Source organism: Loxodonta africana, chromosome 2, assembly GCF_030014295.1.
Source record: "Loxodonta africana isolate mLoxAfr1 chromosome 2, mLoxAfr1.hap2, whole genome shotgun sequence".
Classification (NCBI taxonomy): Eukaryota; Metazoa; Chordata; class Mammalia; order Proboscidea; family Elephantidae; genus Loxodonta; species Loxodonta africana.
The window spans coordinates 16,767,537-16,794,718 of record NC_087343.1 but is presented as its reverse complement, the minus strand read 5'-3'; the positions used below and the strand labels follow the sequence as shown (position 1 = coordinate 16,794,718).

General features: G+C 40.0%; 1 protein-coding gene across 1 annotated transcript in view; it reads left to right on the top strand.

Annotated features, from left to right (window-relative positions):
- The window catches only part of DNAH5 (dynein axonemal heavy chain 5), a 280,971-nt gene that overhangs the window by 216,313 nt on the left and 37,476 nt on the right, over window positions 1-27,182 (top strand). The window contains exons 62-70 of the mRNA XM_064279684.1: window positions 178-313; window positions 2,368-2,684; window positions 3,653-3,808; window positions 4,085-4,267; window positions 6,934-7,177; window positions 11,978-12,092; window positions 12,556-12,746; window positions 18,528-18,649; window positions 20,656-20,805. Of these exons, the coding sequence (XP_064135754.1) occupies window positions 178-313; window positions 2,368-2,684; window positions 3,653-3,808; window positions 4,085-4,267; window positions 6,934-7,177; window positions 11,978-12,092; window positions 12,556-12,746; window positions 18,528-18,649; window positions 20,656-20,805 (1,614 nt within the window). The remainder of the gene's footprint in view (window positions 1-177; window positions 314-2,367; window positions 2,685-3,652; window positions 3,809-4,084; window positions 4,268-6,933; window positions 7,178-11,977; window positions 12,093-12,555; window positions 12,747-18,527; window positions 18,650-20,655; window positions 20,806-27,182) is intronic.

Sequence of the window (27,182 nt, the reverse complement as noted above, 5' to 3'; positions counted from 1 at the left end):
AGAGAGCTAAGAGATGGGGTTGTGCTGACATGAATAGCAATGCATTTGAATCTTCCTGTGAAATAAACAGCTTATGTGTCCATTAAGGGAGTTTGTATAAAATGTTTTAAAATTATATTTTTGAGTCAGAAGCTTTGTTTATCTCAACATTTTTCTTCTGATTTTGGTGTTTTCTAGACCTTACTTGAAGATGCAGAACGGTGTAGACATAAGATGCAGACAGCCTCCACACTGATCAGTGGCTTGGCAGGTGAAAAGGAAAGATGGACAGAGCAAAGCAAAGAGTTTGCTGCACAAACTACAAGACTTGTGGGTATGTAAATTCCTTTCATAATGCGATTATGTGTTGACTGAGATTATGTGTTCAAGTTAGCAAATTTGAACTCTAATCAGAACAAAATCCACCACTGAATTATTTCAAATTCTTGTATACGTATGTCTGTCTTAGTCATCTAGTGCTGCTGTAACAGAAATACCACAAGTGGATGGCTTTAACAAAGAGAAGTTTATTCTCACAGTCCAGTAAGCTAGAAGTCCATATTTAGGGCGCCAGCTCCAGGGGAAGTCTTTTTCTCTCTGTCGGCTCTGGAGGAAGGTCCTTGTCGTTAGTCTTCTCTTGGTCTGGAGCATCTCCGTATAGAAACCTTAGGTCCAAAGGATACGATCTGCTCCCGGCACTGCTTTCTTGGTGGTATGAGGTCCCCATGCCTCTTTGCTTTCTTCTCTCTTTTATATCTGAAAAGAGATTGGCTTAAGACACTACCTAATCTTGTAGACCTCATCGGTGTAACTGCCACTAATCCATCTTGTTATATGATAGTGATAGGATTTACAGCACAGTGTCCAACCATATTAGAGGCATGGATGTCAGTCTGTTGTCCATGCTATCCTTACAAGATGTATTGTTGTTGTTGATAGGTGCCGTCGAGTCAATTCCAACTCATAGTGACCCTATGCACAACAGAATGAAACACTGCCCGGTCCTGCTCCAGCCTTACAATCGTTGTTATGCTTGAGCTCATTGTTGTAGCCACTGTGTCAATCCAACTTGTTGAGGGTCTTCCTCTTTTCCACTGACCCTGTACTCTGCCAAGCATGATGTCCTTCTCCATGGACTGATCCCTCCTGACAACATGTCCAAAGTATATAAGATGCAGTCTTGCCATCCTTGCCTCTAAGGAGCATTCTGGCCTCACTTCTTCCAAGACAGATTTGTTTGTTCTTTTGGCAGTCCATGGTATATTCAGTTTTCTTCACCAACACCACAGTTCAGAGGCGTCAGTTCTTCTTTGGTCTTCCTTATTCATTGCCCAGCTTTCACATGCATATGATGTGATTGAAAATACCATGGCTTCGGTCAGGCGCAGCTTAGTCTTCAGTGTGACATCTTTGCTCTTCAACACTTTGAAGAGGTCCTTTGGAGCAGATTTGCCCAATGCAATGCATCTTTTGATTTCTTGACTGCTGCTTCCATGGCTGTCGATTGTGGATCCAAGTAAAATGAAATCCTTGACAACTTCAGTCTTTTCTCCGTTTATCATGATGTTGCTCCTTGGTCCAGTTGTGAGGATTTTTGTTTTCTTTATGTTGAGGTGTAATCCATACTGAAGGCTGTGGTCTTTGATCTTCATTAGTACATGCTTCAAGTCCTCTTCACTTTCAGGAACCAAGGTTGTGTCATCTGCATAACGCAGGTTGTTAGTGAGTTGTCCTCCAATCCTGATGCCCCGTTCTTCTTCGTATAGTCCAGCTTCTTGTATTATTTGCTCAGCATACAGATGGAATAGGTATGGTGAAAGAATACAACCCTGATGCACACCTTTCCTGACTTTAAACCAATCAGTATCCCCTTGTTCTGTCCGAACAACTGCCTCTTGATCTATGCAAAGCTTCCTCGTGAGCACTATTAAGTGTTCTGGAATTCCCATTCTTCGCAGTGTTATCCATAGTTTGTTATGATCCACAGTTGATGTATTACTACCTTTTAAGTCTCTACTTATCAGGTCACTTTTGTAGTCTCCCGTGAGTGAATGGGCATATTTTGATCAAGACCACTTTGAACATAGCCTCTACCTTCTGAATTTGGCATCTCTTAAACTAAAAGGCTACCCTCTCATTTCCAACAAAAGTCAGGATAATCTAGTGCTTGACTACTAACTGGTATTGCTTGGTAGAGCGTTTGGATCCTTGTTGATGATGAACCAAACTGCCACTTATTCACGAAGGCCCAGCAACTTGTGGTTACAGTTTGATTTGTGGAATTTAGTTTATAAGAATGGTTGTCTTTTTTCTGCCCATTTTAAATATTTTGCAGAATTGCAACGATGATCATGAAGTGTTTCAGTGATATTTTGTTTTCCATTTTAGGGGATGTATTGTTGGCTACAGCTTTTTTATCTTACTCTGGTCCATTTAACCAAGAATTTCGCAATCTGTTGTTAAACGACTGGCAGAAGGAGATGAAAGCCCGGAAAATTCCATTTGGAAGCAATCTAAATCTCAACGAGATGTTGATTGATGCTCCTACTATTAGTGAGTGGAACCTCCAAGGGCTGCCAAATGATGACCTGTCCATTCAGAATGGAATTATTGTCACAAAGGCATCTCGCTATCCTTTGTTAATTGATCCACAGACTCAAGGCAAGATCTGGATTAAAAATAAGGAAAACCGCAATGAACTCCAGGTAATTGGTATTTAAGTATATTTATGTTACTGGTCAACTTTTATTGACCTAAATCTACATGAATAACAGAATAAGGAAAGATTTACAATATTAGAGGTGATTTTTAATCTGAGGTAGAGCAGTAACAGAGGCCAAGAATCAAATACTAAAATCTTTTCTAAAAATTGCTTTATTTGTAGTTGGGTTGGTCTCTACTAATGCCATCTTTCAGTGGTTGCAGGCTCTTTCTGGGTAGGATTGAAGGCTCTCTTTGATAACCAGAGCAGGGCATAGCTGTATCACATTAAGTGTGTAGCCCTGGGATACAACAGTTAAGCACCGAATGTTGACTGAAATGTTGGCAGTTCAAACCCTCTAAGGGACTCTGTGGGAGAAAAGGTCTGGTGTTCTGCTTCTGTAAAGATTACAGCCTAGAAAACCCTACTGGGCAGTTCTACCCTGTCACATGGGGTCTCTATGAGTCTGAGTCGACTCGATGGCACCCAACAACGGTGTGCAGCACCTTACATTATTTGTCACAGAAGTGGTGGTGGTGAGGAAAACTGTGTTGCCACACAAGGCCTATACTTATTTCCCAGTAAAAGGGAAGCAATGAGTTTGATTTTTTGGCTTTTTAAAGGAAAGGAGGAGCCTTGTTAGCTCAGTGGTTAACAGCTATGGCTGCTAACCAAAAGGTTGGCAGTTCGAATCCACCAGCTGCTCCTTGGAAACCCTAGGGGGGCAGTTCTACTCTGTTGTATAGGGTCGCTATGAGTCAGAATCAGTTTGAAGGCAGTGGGTTTTTTTTTTTTTTTTTGGTTTCAAGGAAAGAATGGAAAATGTTTAAGCTTTCTGTAGCATTTCACCACCAAGAACGGCCTCCAAAGCCAAGGATCCCTAAAAAGCAATGCATTTGGTGGCAGTTGTCCTTGTGCCTTGCATCATGATTCTGTAACCTATCAAGAGCAACCTTGTTATCATGTTCCTAGATCACATCTCTAAACCACAAGTACTTCAGAAATCACCTGGAGGACAGTCTTTCTCTTGGAAGGCCCTTGCTTATTGAAGATGTTGGGGAGGAACTAGATCCAGCCCTGGATAATGTTTTGGAAAGAAACTTCATTAAAACTGGGTCTACCTTTAAGGTAGGTTAAACCAGTAGATAGCAGTGTGTTGTAAGAATTACCCTTCCCCTTTTCCTCCCTCTATCCTCTCCTTCCTTCCTTTGCTCCTTTCATTTTTCTTCTTCTACCCTAGCAGGTTGAAGCACTGTGAATGCTTATTGATCTTTTATTTCTTAAAACACACATTAAAGCATCCATTGTTTAAACAAATTGTTTGAAGCAATACTTGATCCTATTAAAAAAAAAAAAAAAGGCACGGCAAGTTTTATTTGTGTTTTATTTCCTTTTCCTAAAAAGGTGAAAGTCGGTGACAAGGAAGCAGATGTTATGGATGGCTTTAGACTCTACATCACCACCAAGCTGCCCAATCCAGCCTACACCCCTGAAATTAGTGCTCGCACCTCCATCATCGATTTCACTGTCACTATGCGAGGTCTAGAAGATCAGTTACTGGGGAGGGTCATTCTCACAGAGAAGCAGGTGAGTGAAGTATGGCTAGCAACTTGTCTGCATTGAGCTGAGATTTTCTTTTTTGGCCAGAATATAGATAACACCTTTTCTAATTCAACGTTTCCAGGTATACAATTTAGTGAGATCAGTTAGATAAGTCATGTTGTGTGACCATCACCTGTATCCTTTGCCAAAATTTTCCATCCCCATAAACAAAAACTCAGTGCTTCCAAAACCATAACCTTCCCTCCTCCATTTTTTTTAATGAGGGAAATAATAGTACAAAATAGCATAGTATAAAATTTGTAATGGTACTGAGTTTCCCCCTTTTTATTCCTTATATATTTCTTCCATTAAAAATTCCCAAGTGTTTTCTCTTTACCTAAAAAAAAAAAAAAAAAAAAAAACCAGTTATCTACCTACATAGGTGTCATGCATGTCTCATAAATGATAAATCTCATAATTTATATCTATACAGACTGATTTAACTATGAGAATGTTGGTCTCATTTTCAGCATCATGATATGGCCTTACGTTGCTTTATTTTTCTGCAGAGTGTATTCTCTTGTGAATTCTATTGACCTGTTGAGTTGTAGCTTTCTTTTCCATGTCTAGGTTTTTCTTTGCTCTGATTTATTATAGCAAAGCTTTTGGAACATAAAATTAAAACTTTTGTCTCAGATAGCAAGCAACATTTTAAATTCTGGTTTGTTATCTAAGAGAGCTCTGTGTGTTCTGTGAAGGGGTCTGATGTGAGAAGTTGGAAGTTTCTATCACTAGAGTTTCACTGTGAACTTTCTGGAGGTTCCTGGCTTAATTATGTTAAATTAGGTGTGTTCTAGAAGCTTAACTAAATATCTGTTTCCTCTTTCTTTTTTATGGGATAATTTAATATTCAATGAAAAATGCCCAAGAATTTATAAACTTTCTTCTTCTGAGTCAGCATTTCCCCTAGGGAATCTGTGAGTCTTAAGCAAAGAAATCTAGAATCTGGAAGATTTTAATGGGAGTACTTTGGTGAGGCTGTATGAACTCTTCAAGTTGCTATTGATTTTCTCCTGGGTTCAATAGCAATGAGGAGTTTAGTGTACTTTATGGCCCCTTCTACAATGACCTGGAGATTTATTTAGCTTAAAGCTATTGGCAAAATCTTTGGCATTTATCTTTCCTATTATTTTTTACCTTTTCTGTATATTGTATTGTACTTGATCTTCTGAGCCCTTCCACATGTCTATCTCATCCACCCGTCCTTCCTCTTCCTCTCTGCTTCTTTCTTTTCTTCACTTTTCTTATTACGCTTGTTAATTTTAATTTATAGCATGTGACTCATAGGGTCATAAAGTTAGAAGTTAGATTAGGAGCACTTAATCCAACTTCATAAATTCACATGGTTTATTGACCTAGTGTGGTAGGAACCAATGCCAGAATTCTTACCACAGACAAGCAGTGGAGATAAAAACTGCCTTGAAAATACATACTTGTTTATTTTTTTGAGTCCTGAGTTAAATCTCCATAAAGGTGTTTGAGGAAGTTTACCAGTTGCTGTCAAGTAGACTCGAACTCATGGTGACCCCAAGTGTGTTAGATTAGAACTGTGCTCCATAGGGTTTTCGATGGCTGATTTTTTCAGAAGTAGATCAACAGATCTTTCTTCTCAGGTGCCTCTGGATGGGCTTAAACCTCCAGCCTTTCAGTTAGCAGTCTAGCATGTTAACTGTACTATATCCAGTGACTCCTTGAGGAAGTTTGGCATTGCCATATCAAGACTTTGGAGTCTCTAAGTGGTGCAAACAGTTAAGCAATCAACTACTAACTGAAAGGTTGACGATTTAAACCCACCCAGCAGTGCCTCAGAAGAAAGGCCTGGTGATCTGCTTCCAGAGGTCACAGCCTTAAAAAGTCTACACTGTAATACATGGGTCGCTATGAGTTGGAATTGACTGGACAACAGCTGGTACGGTAGTAGTTCAGGTTGCTTGCCTAACTTTTTGGAAACCTGCATTTTACACAATTGAATATTATTTCAACTGTTGTTGTTACATGCTGTCAAGTGGGTTCCAACTGTGTACAACAGAATGAAGCACTGCCTGCTCCTCCACAATTTCAACTAGCAAGTTTGGAATAAACATTCAAAACAATGGCAGAGATCTTTTAGACTAAAAACTAAACAGAAGTAAACTGTATTTGATCAGAGACAAACATATTTGCCTCCAAATATATTTCATCTTCCAAATAAGCTTAAATATAATTGCAAAAATCACTTGAAAAATGATTTGACTTTAGAAAGGGACACAGATGATAATGGGGACATTGGTAATACTTTAAGCAAATTTCACTTTGCCAGTAATAATTTTTTTCTCCATTAGTTCTCCTCCTCTTTTTTTGATGCCTGTATGTTTGGAAACCCTAGTGGTGTAGTAGTTAAGTGCTACGGCTGCTAGCCAAAGGGTCGGCAGTTCAAATCCACCAGGCGCTCCTTGGAAACTCTATGGGGTGGGTTCTACTCTGTCCTATAGGGTTGGTATGAGTCGGAATCGACTTGACGGCACTGGGATTGGTTTTCTGGGTTTTATTTTTTGTTATCAAATATGATACAGTAGAGAAACTTGAAAGCAGCCCTGTAGGTTAGCTTTTTCAGGAATATCCAAATAATAGTTGTTCATTAAGGAAGCAAATCTATTTATGCAAATAAACAGGAACTGGAGAAAGAACGAACTCACCTTATGGAGGATGTGACTGCCAACAAAAGAAGGATGAAGGAACTCGAAGATAATTTGCTTTACCGTCTGACGAGTACTCAGGGGTCCCTGGTGGAAGACGAGAGTCTCATTATTGTGCTGAGTAACACAAAAAGGACAGCTGAGGAGGTGACACAGAAGCTGGAGATTTCTGCTGAGACAGAAATTCAAATTAACTCTGCCCGGGAGGAGTACAGACCTGGTGAGTTTATTAGTGAAAGACAGATATCACAGGAAAATGAACTAAGAGAAATGCGAATTAGGGGAAAATGAATGGAGTAAAGAAGTGATACAAAGGGCTGTGCAAAGCGGAGGCTGTTTAGGTTTTGTGGCATTTCTTCTGGGAAATGTTCAGTGAAATTGAGTTGGAAACGTTTTATAATGGTTCCTAATTTTAAATGCTTATAATTCATGTTAGTTTGGTAGCTCCTTTAAGCTTCTTGTGATCTTATTTTTAATTTTTAAAAATTGCGATATGTATGTATGTAAAAAGACATTCGCAGTTTCAACGTTCTTCACATGTACAATTCAGTGTCATGTTCATCGTGTTGTTCAGCCATCGCCCTTATCTGTTTCCAAAATTTTCCGTCCCCCTTAACAGCTCAGTGTCGCCTAAGCAATGAGTCCCCCTTTTCTCCTCCCTCTCACCTGCCCCTGGTAACTACTGATAAACTTTGGGTTCTGTATACTTGCCTATTCTAGATATTTCCTTTAAGTGGCTTCATACAAAATTTGTCCTTTCGTGACTCCTGTTTCACTCAGCTAATAATGTATTCAGGGTGCATCCATATTGTAGCATGCATCAAGAATGAACTTATTTTTAAGTTAGAAAGTAAAGAGGAAGGATTTTGTTTTTCTAGCATCTGAAGTCATGAATATTAGTGAAATGAAAATTAGTGAGATCTGAGGGATTAGCAGGACACTGTGGGCTGAATAGTCTATGTATTAGGAAGATGGATCTCTGGTCTTGTGGGAACTATTCAGCCTTAGCCACCAACTGCAGATCAGTGTTTTTCATTGGTTACTAAAGGAATCTGCTAAAGGAATTTATTTGGCTTCTTTCTAGTAATTTATCATTTCTCCTGGAAAAATGATCCGAACAATATCATCTCCTAATTGAGAATCAGGGGCATCTTCTTTGGAATGACTTGTTTTGCAAATTTGAGGATAAGGTTCAGCACTGCTTCTTCATTGAGCGTAAGGTCCTAAAATGGCTGCACCACTAGCTGGATGTTAAACAATGAACCTTTTAAATCTCTTCGATTGTCTTTTTTCTACCTATGAAAATGGATAGTAAAGCTTATTGATAAGGGTTCTAGGGATTCTAAAATGAGAAGTATAATTTGATAAACAGAAATAGCAGACTACATATAAAAAGCTGAGAAATAAGAATTAGATTTAGGGTGTACAGTCAAAAACATCATGGGATTTGGTTTTTTGGTTTGGATATTTAGGGTCATGGTTTTATGGGATATCCCAGTTAATTGGCCTAATAACATTAATAATAATAATGCTGTCAGTGAAATGATAATGTCTGTACACCTACAAGGAGGACCAGTTAATACAGATGTTATTCAAATTTATGCATTGAAAACTAAGACCAAAGATGAAAAAATTCAAGATTTTTACCAGATTCTGCAGTCTGAAATTGATCAAACATGCAATCAAGATGCATTGGTAATTACTAGGTGATTGGAATGCAAAAGATGGAAACAAAAAAGATCAGTAGTTGGAAAATATGGCCTTGTTGATAGAAATGATGCTGGATATTGCATGATAGAATTTTACAAGACCAGTGACTTCTGCATTGCAAATACCTTTTTTCAACAGCATAAATGTTGACTGTACACATGGACCTCTGCAGATGAATACACAGGAATCAAATTGACTACATCTGTGGAAAGAGACAACGGAAAACTCAATTATCATCAGTCAGAATACCATCAGGAGTCGACAGTGGAACAGACCATCAATTGCTCACATGCAAGTTCAAGTTGAAGCTGAAAAAAAGTTAACACTAATCTAACAAAGTGAAAGTATAACCTTGAGTATATTCTACCTGAATTTAGAGACCATCTCAAGAATAGATCTGATGCACTGAACACTAATGACTAAAGACCAGATGAGTCATGGAATGACATCAAGGATGTCAAATGTGAAGAAAGCAAGAGGTCATTAAAAAGACAGGAAAGAAAGAAAAGACCAAAATGGGTGTTAGCAGAGACTCTGAAACTTGTTCTTAAAAGCAGAGTAGATAAAGTGAATGGAAGAAATAATGAACTAAAAGAGCTGAACAGAAGATTTTAAAGGGCGGCTCGAGAAGACAAAGTAAAGTATAATGAAATGTGCAAAGACCTGAAGTTAGAAAATGAAAAGGGAAGGACATGCTGGCATTTCTCAAGCATAAAGAACTAAAGTAAAAATTCAAGCCTCAAGTTGCAATATTGAAGGATTCTGTGGGGAAAATATTAAATGATGAAGGAAGCATCTAAAGAAGATGGAGGGAATACACATAATCACTCTACAAAAAAGAATTGGTCAGTGCTCAACCATTGCAGGAGGTAGCATATGATCAAGAACCAATGGTACTGCAGGAAGAGGTTCAAGCTGCACTAAAAGTACTGGTGAAAAACAAGGCTTCAGGATTGACAGAATACCAACTGAGGTGTTTCAACAAATGGATGCAGCGCTGGAGGTGCTCACTTGTCTATGTCCAGAAATTTGGAAGACAGCTACCCTGCCAACCGACAGGAAGACATCCATATTTGTACCCATTTCAAAGAAAGGTGATGCAACAGAATGCAGAAATTGTTCAACAATAACATTAATATCACACACAAGTAAAATTTTGCTAAAGATCATTCAAAAGTGGTTGTAGCAGTACATTGACAGAGAAATGCCAGAAATTCAAGCTGGAATCAGAAGAGGACATGGAACTAGAGATATCATTGCTTATGTCAGATGCATCCTGGCTGGAAGCAGAGAACACCAGAAAGATATTTACCTGTGTTTTATTGACTATGCAAAGGCATTCGACTGTGTGGATCATAACAAATTATGGATAACACCGAGAAGAATGGGAATTCTAGAACACTTAATTGTGCTCATGAGGAACTTCTACATAGATCAAGAAGCAGTCATTCAAACAGAACAAGGGGATAATTCATGGTTTAAAGTCAAGAAAGGTGTGCATCAGGGTTGTATCTTTTCACCATGCTTATTCAACCTGTGCGCTGAGCAAATAATCTGAGAAGCTGGACTATATGAAGAAGAATGGGGCATCAGGATTGGAGGAAGACTCATAAACCACATGTGATATGCAGATGATACAACCTTGCTTGCTGAAAGTGAAGAGGACTTAAAGCACTTATGAATGAAAATCAAAGACCACAGTCTTCAGGATGGATTACACCCCAACATAAAGAAAACAAAAATCCTCACAACTGGACCAATAAGCAGCATCATGATAAACCAAGAAAAGATTGATGTTGTTAAGGATTTCATTTTATTGGCTCCCCAATCAATGCCCGTAGAAGCAGCAGTCAGGAAATCAAATGACGTATTGCATTGGGCAAATTTGCTACGTAAGACGTCTTTAAAGTGTTCAAAAGCAAAGATGTCACTTTAATGGCTAAGGTGCCCCTGACCCAACCCATGGTGTTTTCAATCATCTCATATGCATGTGAAAGCTAGACAATGAATAAAGAAGACCAAAGAAGAATTGATGCCTTTGAATTATGGTGTTGGTGAAGGATACTGAATATACCATGGATTGCCAGAAGAATGAATAAATCTGTGTTGGAGGAAGTACAGCCAGAATGCTCCTTAGAAGTGAGGATGGTATAACTTAGTCTCGAGTACTTTGGAAATTTTATTAGGAGGACCAATCCCTGGAGAAGGACATCACACTCGTAAAGTAGGTCAGTGAAAAAGAGAAAGATCCTTAGCAAGATGGATTAACACAGTGGCTGCAGCAATGGGATCAAACATAGTAACAATTGTGAGGATGGCCCAGGATGGGGTAGTGTTTCGTTCTGTTGTACATGGGGTCACTATGAGTTGGAACCTACTAGATTGCACCTAGCAACAAAAACAACAACAATGACATGTTTAGTGCCCCTGTTCTACCTCCCACTTCAATGATTCATGCCTGGGGTCTTAAAAGCTTGCAGGTGGCCATCTAAGGCACAATAGTTGGTCTCTATTTGCCTGGAACAGCAGCAGAAGGAGTTGAGTCAGGAGTAGGAGGAGCATATGGAACGTGTGCCTAATCTCCTCTGTGAACAACTGCCTCCTTTGCCATGAGCTCAGAAGAACTGCACGGTGTCTGGCTACCATTACTGAACATTTTGGTAAAAGAGTCCACAGAAAAATCCTGATCAAAAGGGGGAAAAATGCAGAACAGAATTTCAAATTTTAATGGGCTCTAGAAGCCATGGAATGCTGGATGAACCCCTGAAACTGTTGCCTTGAGATAACCTTTAAACCTTAAACCAAAAATATCTCTTGAAGTCTTCTTAAAACCAGATGGTAGTTTAGCTTAACCAGAAAAAAATATCTGCATTGAGCATTATGCTCTTTTAAGAACTATATATATGGGATCAAAGTGACAGGAACAACTGGAATGTTTAGATAAGAGTCTTAGGAAGCAGTGAGTTTATGTTATTGGGGGAGAAACAACTCAAGAAAGGAGGGTGAGAATGGTTGCATAACTCAAGAGTGTGGTCAGTGTCATTGAATGGTACATGTAGAAATTGTTGAATTCTTTTGCTGAGTATATTGTCAACAACAACAAAATAAATAAAATTTTGTATGTACATATATATAAGAATTTGATTTAGGGGTTGGTGAGCACTGATCTGGACGCTGATTGTTGGGAGACATTCACTGATAAGACACATAAATAAGACTTGTTTCCATTGAGAGTTTGAGCTGATCTCTTTGCATGGGTCATTTATTTTCTATCCTGGTAGCACATGCGATCCTGCTCTTTGTGTTTCAGTTGCAACGAGGGGCAGCATTCTCTACTTTCTCATCACGGAAATGCGCTTGGTTAATGAGATGTATCAGACTTCGCTGCGCCAGTTCCTGGGCTTGTTTGACCTTTCCTTAGCCAGGTATGTCTGTACCCAGGAAGCCAAGCTGAATTCTTTATCTGTGGGCTAGAATGATGTCTTTGCATTTGCAGCTTCCTTCCCCTTTGTTAGTTAAGAGTCTTTTTTTTTTAAATCTAAGATTAGCGTAATTACCACTGTGTTAACATACCATTCTGATTTGTCATTTTACGCCCAGAGAAATCTCTACTTTGGTTTCATGGTTTCTGTTAAACAAGAAAATCCTCAAGACATTTTGAGTGCTAGTGCCCTGTGGGTAAGATTGGTTTAGACAATCTTGTGAAGTCTGTTACGTTATTTCATGTAGAGAGGATGCTTGTTATTTTACATTTAGGAGGCTTTCTCTTGATGTGGAAAAATAAGAATCGGTCCTTGAAATTTACTTATTCTCTGTTAGAGATATTGTTTTTGTAGACAATTGAAAAGGGCAGCGGAATCAGCCTGACTGAAATGTTCTCTCCTCCAGGTCTGTCAAGAGCCCAGTTACCAGCAAGAGGATCGCTAATATCATCGAGCACATGACCTATGAGGTTTATAAGTATGCTGCTCGAGGGCTGTATGAGGAGCACAAATTCCTGTTCACCTTGTTGCTTACCCTGAAGATCGACATCCAGAGGAACCGCGTCAAGCATGAAGAGTTTCTCACCCTGATTAAAGGTCACTCTAACAATAGAAGATATTGTATATAGGGGCAGAAGTAGGAGTTACTGGAAAATTCTTTGCAGTGTTTTTTTCTGGCGATAACAATGTAACAAATTCCTTGCATTTCATTTAAGATTGTGTTGATGTGTGATATTTTATTTGTTCGTTTATCCAATGCATGTTTATTGGGAACCTGCTGTGTGCTGGGAGGGGTTCTGGTGATGCAGTGGTTACAGTGCTCAGCTGCTAACTGTGAAAGGTTGACAGTTCAAACCGTTCCAGTGGCTTTGAGGGAGAAAAGCCCTGGTGATCTGTTTTCATAAAGATTGTTGTTGTGTGCTGTTGAGTTGATTCTGACTCATAGCAACCCCACAGGACCCCACAGAATAGAAATGCCTCATAAGGTTCCCTAGGCTATAATCTTTACAGGAGCACATCACCAGGTCTTTTATCCCATGGAGCTGCTGGTGGGTTCTAAGCAACAACCTTTCAGTTAGCAACCGAGTGCTTAATCATTACGCCACCAGGGCTCCTTGCCATAAAGGAAACCCAATGGGGGCAGTTCTGCTTTCACATGGGGTGGCTATGAATTGAAATCACTGGCGGTGTAGTGGTTAAGAGCTTGGCTGCTAACCAGAAGATTGGTAGTTTGAATCCACCAGCTGCTCCTTGGAAACCCTATGGGGCAGTTCTACTTTGTCCTATTGGGTCGCTATAAGTCGGAATCAACTCAGCAGCAACTGGCTTGTTTTATATGTATATATATATGCACATATGTGTGTGTGTATGTGTATATGTGTGTATATGTATATATATGTATATATTTTGGCGGGGGTACAAAAATAATAAGTAAATCATGTAGTGTGAGAGATGATAATAAATGGGTGAGACGAATGGAGAGTTACGGGGTGTGTGGGATGGGGGAAGTTTAAAATTTTAATGGGGTATTTAATAGGGTCTTTTAAAAGGGTAGTGCAAATGGTTAATGTGCTTAGCTGCTAACCAAAATGTTGGAGGTTTCAGTCCACCTAGAGTTGCCTTGGGAGAAAGACCTGGTGAGCTGCTTCTGAAAAATTACCCATTAAACACCCCTGCGGAACACAGTTCTCCTCTGACACACATGGGGTCACCATGAGTCAGAATAGACCCCATGGCAACTGGTGGCCATGGAAGTTAATGGAGCCATCCTCCCTGGGAGATTGACAGATGAGGAAAGACCCCAAGGAGGAGAGGGAGTTGGCCAAGGGTCATCTAGAGGAAGAATACTGGAGGCAGAGGAGACAGTGTAGATGCCTCCAGGTGAGATCATGCCTCATATAATGGCGGGAAAGCAAGGCAACCAGTGTGGCCAGGCAGAGTCAGTGAGGCTATTGTGGATGCTGCCTTCTGGATATTTATTCTGCACATATGGAAGCATTACTCATAGACACGTTCTCTGTCCCACTGGACTAGTACAGCCCAGTGAGGGCTGGGAAACATTGATTCACTATCACATTCCTGAGTGGAAAAAAATATTTATATTCACATTGAGAAGATAATGCCAGGTTCTAAATTGTTTTATCTATTCTATCTACTATGATACCCTTCTAAACAAAGGCTTTAAAGATGAGACACAAATTTATCTAGCTATTTATTTAAAGGAAACCCTGGTGAAGTAATGGTTAAGTGCTATGGCTGCTAACTAAAAGGTTAGCAGTTGGAACCTACCAGGTGCTCCTTGGAAACTCTATGGGACAGTTCTACTCTGTCCTATAGGGTCGCTATTTATTTATCTGTAAATGAATAAGTGTTTATCTATTTTCATGCCTTCACCTGAAAAGTAGATTTACAAACCAACTTGAAGACTACCCTCTGGAGGCAGTAAGAAAGGAATGTGGATGTGTACACTCTGTGCTCTGGTTGCGTAGGTCCATATTCATACATATACAAATGCACTTTGATATTCTTGTACATATACATATATATCTTATAGTAGCAACAGAGACTCACTGGGTTAGACTCGAACTTAGATATGGATGATTTATGGATGCTGTCTCTCTCTCTTTCTGTGTGTCACTAACTCTGGCTGTTTAGCTATATCTCACCTTTATTTGCCAAGTTTCCTAAATAGGACCACATGGAAGATAAGTGACCTAGAGTCACGCTACCTTAGGTATGTAGGTGTAGAAGTTGCCTTCTTTAATGAACTCTTAATACGTTCCCAGTTTCTGGCCTCAGTGACTCTGATCCTCAGCTGGTGGAGTTTTCCTAAAGAAAAGTATTCTCCGATATCCTCAATTCAGACATGAAATGCATTTCCCCATGGAAATAACATTGAGCACAGTGTCCAGGTCTGGTTGAGATACTGTAAAGTGTATTCCAGCATGTCCAAAAAAAAAACCCGAACCTGTTGCCATTCAGTTGATTCTGACTCATAGCAACTCTATAGGACAGAGTAGAACTGCCTCATAGAGTTTCCAAGGAGCAGCTGGTGGATTAGAACTGCCAACCTTTTGAGTAGCAGTTGTAGCTCTTAACAACTATGCCACCAGGGTTCCCAGCCAGCTTGGCAGATAATTACATATGTAGGCTTCAGAGTTAGAAGGTGAGAGTTAAAATACAGGCTTTGACACTTTCTTGCTGAGTGACCTTGCCAAGCTGGTTACTTAACATTTTTAAGCTTCAGTTTCCTCACCTGTAAAACAAGGATAATCAAATCAACATAGTGTGATCGTTGGCAATTACACATATTTTTATAAATCCTGGAATATAGAATATGCTCTGCAAATGGTAGTCATTATAATATCTTGAATCTGGCACTTATATGGTTGGGACTGATTTTTTGAGGGGTCCTTTGAAAACCCTGGTCTCATAGTGGTTAAGAGCTACGGCTGCTAACCAAAAGGTCGGCAGTTCGAATCCACCAGGTGCTCCTTGGAAGCCCTATGGGGCAGTTCTACCCTGTCCTATAGGATCAGTATGAGCCAAAATCAACTTGACAGCAACAGATTTGGTTTGGTTTTATGACATTCAATGACTATTTACAACACGTTATGAAACAGTTTCAAAGGAGACGATGGAACACAATTATATTGCCCTTTAATAGTTATGGTGGTGAAAGCATTCCTTTGACGTGAACTCCCTCTTTGACGTGACATGGAGCGTTTGGTACTGGCCTTTTAATCGGTAAGATGGGAATGGATCAGGCTAGATGAGTTTATATGTCTGCTGTGGCTATGACACACGATGATTTCGTAGTACAACTCATATAGACCTTTCTTTACAAACGTGTCATTTTTACAAAGTATTATGATAAAAATCCAAACGTATTTTTTCCAGAACAAGAGTTTAAAGAATGCTGGGCATGGCGTAACTCTCCGTACTCTTGAGAACTTATTTTGAATTATTTTCCTAGCTGTGTATTCGTTAAGAGCGCCCTTAATCTGGTGCTATATAACTCAGGAATATGGTTCTCTCCACTGTCCCCAGTTAAAAACCATTCTTTGTGCCCATTGCACACTTTTGGAGTAGGCAATATTCATGACATTTTGTTGTTGTTAGCTGCCTGCGAATTAGCCCCTGACTCATGGCGACCCCCTGTACAATGGAACAAAATGCTACCTAGTCCTGCACATCCCTATGATTGGTTGTGGGGTGGATCGAACCATTGTGATCTGTAGGGTTTTCACTGGCTGATCTTTGGAAGTAGATCACCAGGCCTTTCTTCCTAGTTCACCTTAGTCTGGAAGCTCTGCTGAAAGCTGTTCATTATCATAGAAACACTCAAGCCTCTGCTGACATAAGTAAACGGCGGCTGTGCCTGAGGTGCATCGGCCAGGAACTGAACCTGGGTCTCCTGCGTGGCAGGTCTCCTGCAGTGCGCTCATGACGTAGCTACCCTCTACTGAACAATGAATAGTGCTTTGGCCTTTGAGCAAGACCTTTTTATTTAAATGGTTCACCTTTCCCCAATGTTCTGGTTAGTACCTTATTCTTTTCAGTTTGTTGGAAAATGGACAATTGCCAAGGAAATTGGTGCAACATTTATTCAACACAATGCCTTTGTCTTTAAGTCTTTTAACTGTTTCCTGCTGTTAAAACAATCTGTTTTGATTTTATGAGCTAATATTTCCATTGAAATGACTCCAGGGCTACACTTACTCTGTTGGAAATATGCTGAAATGGACTTGACAAAAGATAACAATTTAATAGTGTGCTTGGTACCTGGATAAAGTAGAGATTGGCTCAATAAATATCTTGGGTATTATTATCTGTTTATTACCTGCTCTCTTCAAAAATGGATTTTAAAGATGGTCAAATGGATTGGTTATATGCTTTAAAGATAATGCCTAGAGATGTTTTACCCTAAAATACTTAAGGAGCGCTGGTGGTGTGGTGGTTAAGAGCTACAGCTGGTAACCAAAAGATTGGCTATTTCAGTCCTTTAGCTGCTGCTTGGAAACTCGGGCAGTTCCACTCTGTCCTATAGGGTTGCTCTGAGTTGTTCAAGGATGTTATTCACTAAACAGTACACTTTATCCTGTAGAAGACTTGGTAACTCTTTCTTTGATTTAAAATTAAAATACAATTGGTCAACTGTTTGTTTTTTCTGAGGCGAGAAGCAGTATCATTTTTAAGGTACCATTTATTTTATGATGCTGTGCAAATTATACCAATTACATGAGCTTAGGTGAATCTCCAGTGAAAAGTGAGGCTTTAGTACCAAACGGGAATGTTTGTTGTGGTTGGAGTGACCAAACATAAATTATATGGCACAGAGCCCCTGAGGTAGGTTCAATAAGGTTGTAAATAAAATATTGATTTATAGAATAGAATTCTTCAAACACATGAGCTGCTGTTAACATTTGTAGATAAATTCTCTACTTAAAATCATCTTGTGCTAATGCTGGGTGATCCTTGCTATTGACAACAGACACTCATTTAGTGACCCTCTGCTGTGTCCTAGACCCTGTTTTGTATGCATTACATATATGTTATCTGTCATCATCACAACACCCAGCTAGGTATTTGAAACAGAGCCCCAGAGAGATGGCTTGTCCTAGACCTTGGCAAGGTGGAGCTAGGACAGAATCCAGGGCCTCTCTGGCTCCATGGACATATTGTTATTGTTAGTTGTTGTCAAGTTGGCTCCCACTCATGGTGACCAGGCAAAGTTTAGTTCTATTGTACAGGGAGTCACTCATTTAGTGACCCTCTGCTGTGTCATAGACCTTGTTTTGTATGCTTTACCCATATGTTATCTGTCATCATCACAATACCCAGCTAGGTATTTGAAACGGAGCCCCAGAGAGATGGCTTGATCTTTGGTGTGCTCGAGTCCATTGTTGTGGCTGATGTGTATTTCAAGTGCCTTCCAACCTAGGGGGCTCATCTTCCAGTACGATATCAGACAGTGTTCTGTTGTGATCTCATTAGCTAATTTTTGGACAAATGTCACCAGGCCTTTCTTCCTAGTTTCTTGGCCTGGAAGCTCCACTGAAACCTGTCCCCCATAGGTGACCCTGCTGGTATTTAAAATACCAGTGGCATAACTTTCAGCACCATAGCAATACACAAACACTACATTACGACAAACTGACAGATGGGTGGTGGGTAGTTATATTACTAAGTCTTAAATATATGTTTCCCAGAATCATTTATTCTCTTAATAAACTGTAAAGCATATCTATCACTATGATTTATATTTCTGAGCTTAATAAATCTCAGGGTAGTAAAATAATTACAATTAAAATATAGTAAGTAGATTGTTTTACTATCAAGAGAAAAATATGACAATTTATGTGTTTAATTTTCAAGGTGGTGCCTCATTGGACCTTAAAGCTTGCCCTGCTAAACCATCTAAATGGATCCTGGACATGACCTGGCTGAATCTGGTGGAACTCAGCAAACTGAGACAGTTTTCAGATGTTCTTGATCAGGTAAATTGTGCTGTGAATAAACTCGTGATAATGTCACAGTGGGCAGCTTTCTGATTTGTCACTGACTACAGTATTTGTGGAAGAGAGAGACTTTCTAATATTGCCACTCGTGAAATGGTCTTTCCTGTACTTGGTCTTTCTTTCCTCTCACCTTGACTCTGATAAAGGACACTCCAGCCATTGCAGATGGGTCCTGCAGGAAGAAATGTGCCCAGGAAGAAATGTCGTGGAGCGAATGTCAGCATCACCAACTGGAGGTCCACTGGAGGAAAAACTGATAGATTAGATCAGATTAAATAATTAGATGTACTTAAGAGGCTATGCCTTCTTTGTAACGATGAAATGAAATGAAAATGAACAGCCTGCCTCTGAACACTGAACTTCCGTTCTTGCCTCTCATTCCTCTCCCCGTCCTTTGGTTCCTCCGTTATACTGCCTTAGTTAGGCATCTGGCTATGCATCGAATACAAACATTTGGACTCTAATCTTTAGAAGTTATTCTCCTTCCATAATAAGCCAGTTCCTGTTGGATTGGGTATGTGGTTGGGTCATGGAAGTTAGGTAGAGAGAGTTGAATTGGGACAAGCCAGGAAACAGATTCTTGAAAATCAAGTGACCAAACTAGAGAGAAGTCGACTGACAGCAAAGTGGTTTTATTCAGCCACAAATTGAAGGCTCTGTTTGACAGAAAATGTTCTAAGGTGGGTTCTTGAGCCTCCCAACTTCACTTCAGTTCTGCTGTATTTTTGTGTCTTGGTTAATAAGTACAACTGGTGATGATGGTTGTTATTCCTGCCATGTAATTGGGGGGAAAACCATTCTTTTGGGTCAAATAACTTTGTTTTGGGAACTGTTAATGGGCTCTTGCTTGCTCTTCCATGGACCATTTCCTTGTTGCGGCTGGTCTTGTTCTTCCCAGGGGACCTTTATCTGTTACTGAATTTGCTATCTTCTGGAGATTGCATCTTATGCCTGAAATTCCTCCACATTAGTAGTTTTTCATGATTGAAAGAGGTTATTATTATTATTTTTTCTTACATGGTACTTTCTAAATACATACCTGGAATAGTTTTTTTTTTTTTTGATTAAAGCCCCAGCAATACTGTTGGGACTTTAGTCAAAGGGAACATACCAGAGAACGTAAGATTATATCTTTTTATAGGCATTATTTGTTTGCTCAATGATTTTTAGAAGCTTGCCCATGTAATGTTTGTCCCTCTTTGTTTTTTTAAGCTCCAGAGGATAACGGGTGTGTTTGTTTCCACTTTATCAATTGCCTAAATGTGGCAGGTGTCTGATCATTCATGTGATGATGCTATTAAGTGGTATATTTCACATTACTCTAGGTTGACATAATATTGACCTGAAAACTTATCATTCAGTAATTCGCATGTATTAAACATCTTCGTTTGTGCCAGGAGTGATATTGGGAAATGAGGAAACTTAGATGAATGAGACTTAGTCCCTTATTCTGAGAGGATTGCATGGAGCAAATCAGACTTCCTTCAAATTATGAAAATAAGTTTCCGCTGATTTCTTCATTCTTTACAAATTTCTTACCAAAAAAGCATGTCGTTGTTACTGTAGTTAGGTGCCATCAAGTTGCTTCTGACTCATAGCAACCCTATAGGACAGAGTGAACTGCCCCGTAGGGTTTCCAAGGAGCGGTTGGTGGATTTGAACTGTGGACCTTTTGGTTAGTAGCTGAGCTCTTAACCACTATGCCACTAAAAAAAAAAAGCATAGGAGGATTTAATAATCTACGAATCTCCCTGTTTTGAAACCTAGCCATAGGCTTGTGTTAATACAGACTGTCTTTGAAGCAAAGTGCATTTATTTCAGCTTCCAGGCAATTCAACACTAGAATATAAAAATAAAAAGAATAGACGAGGGATAAAATTCATATATTTCTGGAATTGTTGGAATGTTTGATAAAAAATATATGTGAACTATTTCTGAAAACCATTCGTGTGGTGTGACACATTTCTTTTTCACGGTGTTTTCAGATTTCAAGAAATGAGAAAATGTGGAAAATTTGGTTTGATAAGGAAAACCCTGAAGAGGAACCTTTTCCAAATGCCTATGATAAATCTCTCGATTGCTTCAGACGCCTTCTTCTTATTAGGTCCTGGTGTCCTGATAGAACCATTGCCCAGGTAAGTGAGAGAGACAGAGAGAAGGGAAGGGGAGAGGAGGGGAGGGAAGGGAAGGGAATGGAAAAGAATGGGAAGGGAGAGGAGAGGAGACGGGAGAAGGGAGAAGAGATAGAAGTATTCTTAAGGAGAATTGCCTTTAAAATTTAAAGAAATATTTAAAATGTTAATTTCAGTGAGAATTTTCTTGTAGGTTTCTATGCAATTTTCTATTAATTCAAATGTGAAAACCAATGACAAATTAATGTAGTGAGGTGTACATTTGCACTAAGTGATTTATTAATCTTTTTTTTTTTTCGTCCAAATGGCATAATAACAGTGAATGGGAAAACCATGTTTCTAAGCTTGGTAAATAGGTATAACATAAAGGTAATATATTATTCTTCTGTATATTTTATATTTAGTATTTTATATTAACTCAGAATTGGTAAGGCTATTCCACTAGTAGTAAAGCAGTGTTACTTTATTAAGCAGGAGGAATGTAAAGAGAGTAGGAAGGACAGGTAGACTAGAAGGAGGTCTGACATTCTGAAACTCTTAATCATTTACCCAGGAAGTGTCACAACCCTTGATGCAAGAATGTAAGTTGGTCTAAAACTATTTGAATTTTATGCAAAGTTTTAATGTGAATCTTGGCTCGGGAAGATCTGTCTTTTCAAAAATCTTTAATCTGCTGTCCTAGCGTCATAGAAATTTTACCTTCTAAAAGCGTGTTGAGTCTTGCCTTCACATATAAAAAGATAAGATCTGATATTCAGCACAGGTTGTTTCCTGAAGGGCTTCTCCAAATAAGCCGTGGAGTAATAATAGGCTGGGGCTTATAATAGAATGTGGGAAATTCTTGCCTTCACTTTCCAGCGGGAGTGTTAAAAACGTGTGCAGTAATCACCATCAAGTCCACTTAGGTACTGTGGAACCATGAAAACAACTACATTCAGTGATTGATTGAGAAAGAAAAATGAGTTTTGTAACTCAGGGCACTGGGACTGCCCTTCCTGCACTTTTTCTTTTCACTTCATTGCTTTTATCCTGCCCGAATGAATTGCCAGCGTTGCCTTGTTTAATGGCAGTGTAGAAGGGAAGGTTCAAGAAGTTTCTTTTTCTCTCTCACTCTCTTTCCTTCCTTCCTTTTCTTCTCTTCCGTCTTTCATAGAAAATGTATTTGCTTCAAAAATGAAATTAAAATCTAAAAAGCTCCTTTCTAACTTTTATCATCTTTATCCAGGTCTATGTCATCCCTAGGCTATGTCTTCCTGACTGGTCTTCTTTTGTTTTCTCCTGCCTATTCTAATTCATCCTCTACACACTAGAAGAAATGGAAATATGATCATGCCATTACTTGGCTTTTAAACTTCTTCAGTGGCTTCTCATGACCCTTAAGGATAACACCTGTCTTAGTCTCCTAGAGCTGCTGTAACAGAAAAACCACAAGTGTGTGGCTTTAAAGAACTAGAAATTTATTTTCTCACAGTTCTGGAGGCTAGAAGTCCAAATTCAGGGTGTGGCCCTAGGGGGAGGTACTTCTTGTGTATCTCAGCTTCTAGTAGCTGCCAGCAATCCTTGATGTTTCTGGACTTGTAGATGCATCTGTCTTCCTCTTTCCCTTGTGTGTGTGTGTCTGTGTCTGTGTCTAATCTACTCTTTTATAACTCAGAAGTGTTTAGGTTTAGGACCCATCCTACACAGGTATGACCTTATTAACATAACAAAAGAAAACCCTTATTTCCAAAGAGGCTGGTATTTACAGGTACAGAGGTTAGGATTTCAACACATATTTTGGGGTGGGGGGAACACATTCAATCCATAACATACACTCTAAGCTTGGCCATTATAATTGTGGCCCCTCTATTGCAGGAACAACAAAGAGAGAGATGAAGTGGTTTGCCAAGGCCACATAACCAGAGGACCAGAATGAGCTTATGAGCCTGGCAGTTTGGCTCTTGCTGGTGCCTAACCTGTAGACTAGAGGTGATGGGAGGTATTAAAGGTGAGGGGTGGGTAGAGGGAAAGGCTCCACCAAGGATGACAGCATACAACACAGGTCTGGCTGCTTTCTGGATGCTTTCAGCATCCTAGTAAATCCTGTAGCTCTCTGGCCTGTGCTGGCTCAGGCAGAATTGTGAACTAGACGTTTTTGTCTTTGGTCTTCCCTTTCTGCTCAAAATACATCTTTGCACACAAAGCAGTGGATGTTGTTCAGGAACCCCAAGCTAGAGCAGCCTTCTTTGGGTCTGGCTGGTGTCTCATACCTTCCCCTGCCATCCTGGTCTACCATTAATGGTTAATGACTTCCTTCCCTGGTAGTCATTCCCATAGGACCCCATTCTGGCTTCCCAGTTAATACGGCAGATTAATTCCAGCAGTGAGCAGTTGTTAAGCAGAAGAAGGTAGTGAGCTGGATTAGCTCCTCTCTCTTTCCCACAGCTGTACCCTTAAACTTGACCTTCTGGAGATGACTCCCAAAGGAGTCAGTTCAGTGATGGAAACTTTAAGTGGGGTGACAGGTTGGTGGAGAAGATGCTCGAGCTGGAGGATTTGTAGGTACCTTATATCGTGTCTGCTTTGCCCATGGCTCAGAGCAATCCCACCATTGAAGGAACTGGACTAACCTGCTTCAGAAAAATAATTCAATTCCTTTCTTTCTCTGAAACATTTTAAAGTAAACCTCAATCTAACCCCCCACTATATTGGTCCTCTAGCAAGAGACTCATCCCTGGTGCCTATATTGCCTCGTGCATAGTAGTTGCTCAAAGACTAGCTCTTGAATTTAAAAAGACTGAATGAACGGTGATTTATTTATTGTCCACCCATCAGCTCCTTGATATTCAATGAAACTGCTTATTTTTTCACCATTACAAAAATCATAATTGTAACTTATTCTGATTTTACAGAAAAAAAGGTAACTAGATAAAATTTTCCTAACTGCTTTTATTCAATAACCTTTTTTGGAAATTTATGCCATCTATCATAACTTCTGGATGAGAAACATTAACAGACAATGAAGGAATTATCAGGTCACAAATCAATACTAATTCAGATTATAGAACTTGGCAATGTGGAAGTCATGTTGGTAGGTTAACCCACCACATTTCAATCCCATTCTTCTTTGTCTACCTCTGTTCTATAGTCAGGAAGTGATAAATATTTTCCCAGCTTCCACTGCAGCTATGGGTGACCGTGTAATATGGTTCTGGCTGATGAACTGTGAATGGTAGTCTATTAGGGCCTCTGGGAATGTGTTTGCTTTCCCAGTGAAAGAGACAGACTCAGCAATTCCCTTCCCACCTGATTCCAGCTGGAAAGCAGTTGTGATGTCAGGAGCTGTTGCAGTCAGCCCTATTATGACCATGGAATTGTCCACGTGATGAGCCATCGAAATTAAGGAAATGGCACCCTCGATGCCTCTGATGCTCTGAACCAACACTCGAACTGCTCCTCCTAGATCTGCTTGTTATGTGGAGAAATTAAATCCCTATTTTTTTTAAAGCATTGTCGATGATGTTTTCTGTTACCTGCAACTGAAAGCATTCCTAAGTGATGTACAACTATCAACCATTCTTAGATTTTTTGTGAATCAATTTTATTCTACAAATATGATTTGTAAATTGGACAGTTACAAACTAGAAGTAAGTTTCACCACCATCCCAATCTGAGGGGAGGGGTGGTAGTGGGGAGAACAATCAGTGAATAAAAATCTCAAACTGGTTTTGTTCAGATCCACCCAAGTGCAGCTTCTGGGTGGTGGCATCTGACTGAGCATTACTTGTTCTCAGAATTTGAGAATCCCCTTATCATTCCAGCAGAAATTCAAATGTGCTTCTTATGAGATAACCTTCTCTGATGTATTCCCCAAAGTTAATCTGTTTTATACTTTCATGTTGTTGTTAGATGCCATTGAGTCAGTTCCGACTCATAGCAACCCTTTGTACTACAGAATGAAACACTGCCTGGTCCTGCCCCGTCCTCACAATCCTGTTATCCTTGAGCCTGTTGTTGCAGCCACTGTGTCAATTCATCTCATTGAGGGTCTTCTTTTCTGCTGAACCTGTACGTTACTGAATGTGATGTCCTTCTCCAGGTACTGATCCTTCCTGACAACATGTCCAAAGTATGTAAGATGCAGTCTAGCCATTCTTGCTTCTAAGGAGCATTCTGGCTGTACTTCTTCCAAGACAGACTTCTTCGTTCTTTTGGGAGTCCATGGTATAATCAATATTCTTCCCCAGCACCACAGTTCAAAGGCCTCAATTCTTCTTTGGTCTTCCTTATTCATTGTGCAGCTTTTGCATGCATATGATGCGATTGAAAGTACCGTGGCTTTGGCCAGGCTCACCTTAGTCTTCAACGTGACATCTTTGCTTTTCAGCACTTTAAAGAGGTCCTTTTCAGTAGATTGCCCAGTGCGATGCGTCTTTTGATTTCTTGACTGCTGCTTCCATGGGTGTTGATCTTCATCAGCAGGTGCTTCAAGTCCTCTTCACTTTCAGCAAGCAGTGTTGTGTCATCTGAATAACCCAACCCAGTGCCGTCAAGTCGATTCTGACTCATAGTGACCCTATAGGACAGAGTAGAACTGCCCCATATAGGTTCCAAGGAGCACCTGGCGGATTCAAACTGCTGATGCTTGGGTTAGCAGCCATTGCACTTAACCACTATGCCACCAGGGTTTCCATCTGAATAACACAGGTTGTTAATGAGTCTTCCTCCAGTCCTGATGCCCTGTTCTTCTTCACATAGTCCAGCTTCCCAGATTATTTGCTCAGCATACAGATTGAATGTTGTTGTTGTTGTTAGGTGCCGTCGAGTCGGTTCTGACTCATAGTGACCCTATGCACAACAGAACGAAACACTGCCTGGTCCTGAGCCATCCTTACAATCGTTGTTATGCTTGAGCTCATTGTTGCAGCCACTGTGTCAGTCCACCTCGTTGAGCTTCTTCCTCTTTTCCGCTGACCCTGTACTCTGCCAAGCATGATGTCCTTCTCCAGGGACTGATCCCTCCTGACAACATGTCCAAAGTATGTAAGACACTGTCTCGCCATCCTTGCTTCTAAGGAGCATTCTGGTTTTACTTCTTCTAAGACAGATTTGTTCGTTCTTTTGGCAGTCCATGGTATCTTCAATATTCTTTGCCAACACCACAATTCAAAGGTGTCAGTGGTTCTTCGGTCTTCCTTATTCATCGTCCAGCTTTCACATGCATATGATGAGATTGAAAATACCATGGCTTGGGTCAGGCGCACCTTAGTCTTCAAGATGACATCTTTGCTCTTCAACACTTTAAAGAGGTCCTTTGCAGCACATTTACCCAATGCAATACTTTTGAAAAGCATTAGCCAGTGAAAACCTTATGAATAACAGTGGAACATTGTCTGATATAGTGCTGGAAGATGAGCCCCCCAGGTTGGAAGGCACAGCTTGAATAGGTATAGTGAAAGGATGCAACCCTGATGCACACATTTCTTAACTTTAAACCACGCAGTATCCCTTCGTTCTGTCTGAACAACTGCTTCTTGATCTATGTACAGGTTCCTCATGAGCTCAATTAAGTGTTGTTCTGGAATTCCCATTCTTCGCAATGTTATCCATAATTTGTTATGATCCGCACAGTTGAATGCTTTTGCGTAGTCAATCAAACACACGTAAATATCCTTCTGGTGTTTGCTGCTTTCAGCCAGGATCCATCTGACATCAGCAGTGATATCCCTGGTTTTACGTCCTCTTCTGAATCCTGCCTCAATTTCTGGCAGTTCTGTTGCTATACTGCTGCAGCTGCTTTTGAATGATCTTCAGCAAAATTTTACTTGTGTCTGATATTAATGATATTGTTCTATAATTTCCACATTAGGTTGGATCACCTTTCTTGGGAATAGGCATAAATATGGATCTCTTCCAGTGAGTTGGCCAGGTAGCTGTCTTCCAAGTTTCTTGGCATAGAAGAGTGAGCACTTCCAGTGCTGCATCCCTTTGTTGAAACATCTCAACTGATATTCCGTCAATTCCTGGAGCCTTGGTTTTCACCAGTGCCTTCAGTTCAGCTTGGACTTCTTCCTTCAGTGCCATCGATTCGTGATCATATGCTACCTCTTGAAATGGCTGAAGGTTGACCTGTTCTTTTTGGTATAATGACTCTGTGTATTCCTTCCATCTTCTTTTGGTGCTTCCAGCGTTGTTTAATATTTTTCTCATAGAATCCTTCACTGTTGCAGCAGAGGCTTGAATTTTTTCTTCAGCTCTTTCACCTTGAGAAATGCTGAGCGTATTCCTCCTTTTTGGTTTTCTGTCTCTAGCTCTTTGCACCCGTCATTATAATATTTTACTTTGTCTTCTTGAGCCGCCCTTTGAAATCTTCTGTTCAGTTCTTTTACTTTATCATTTCT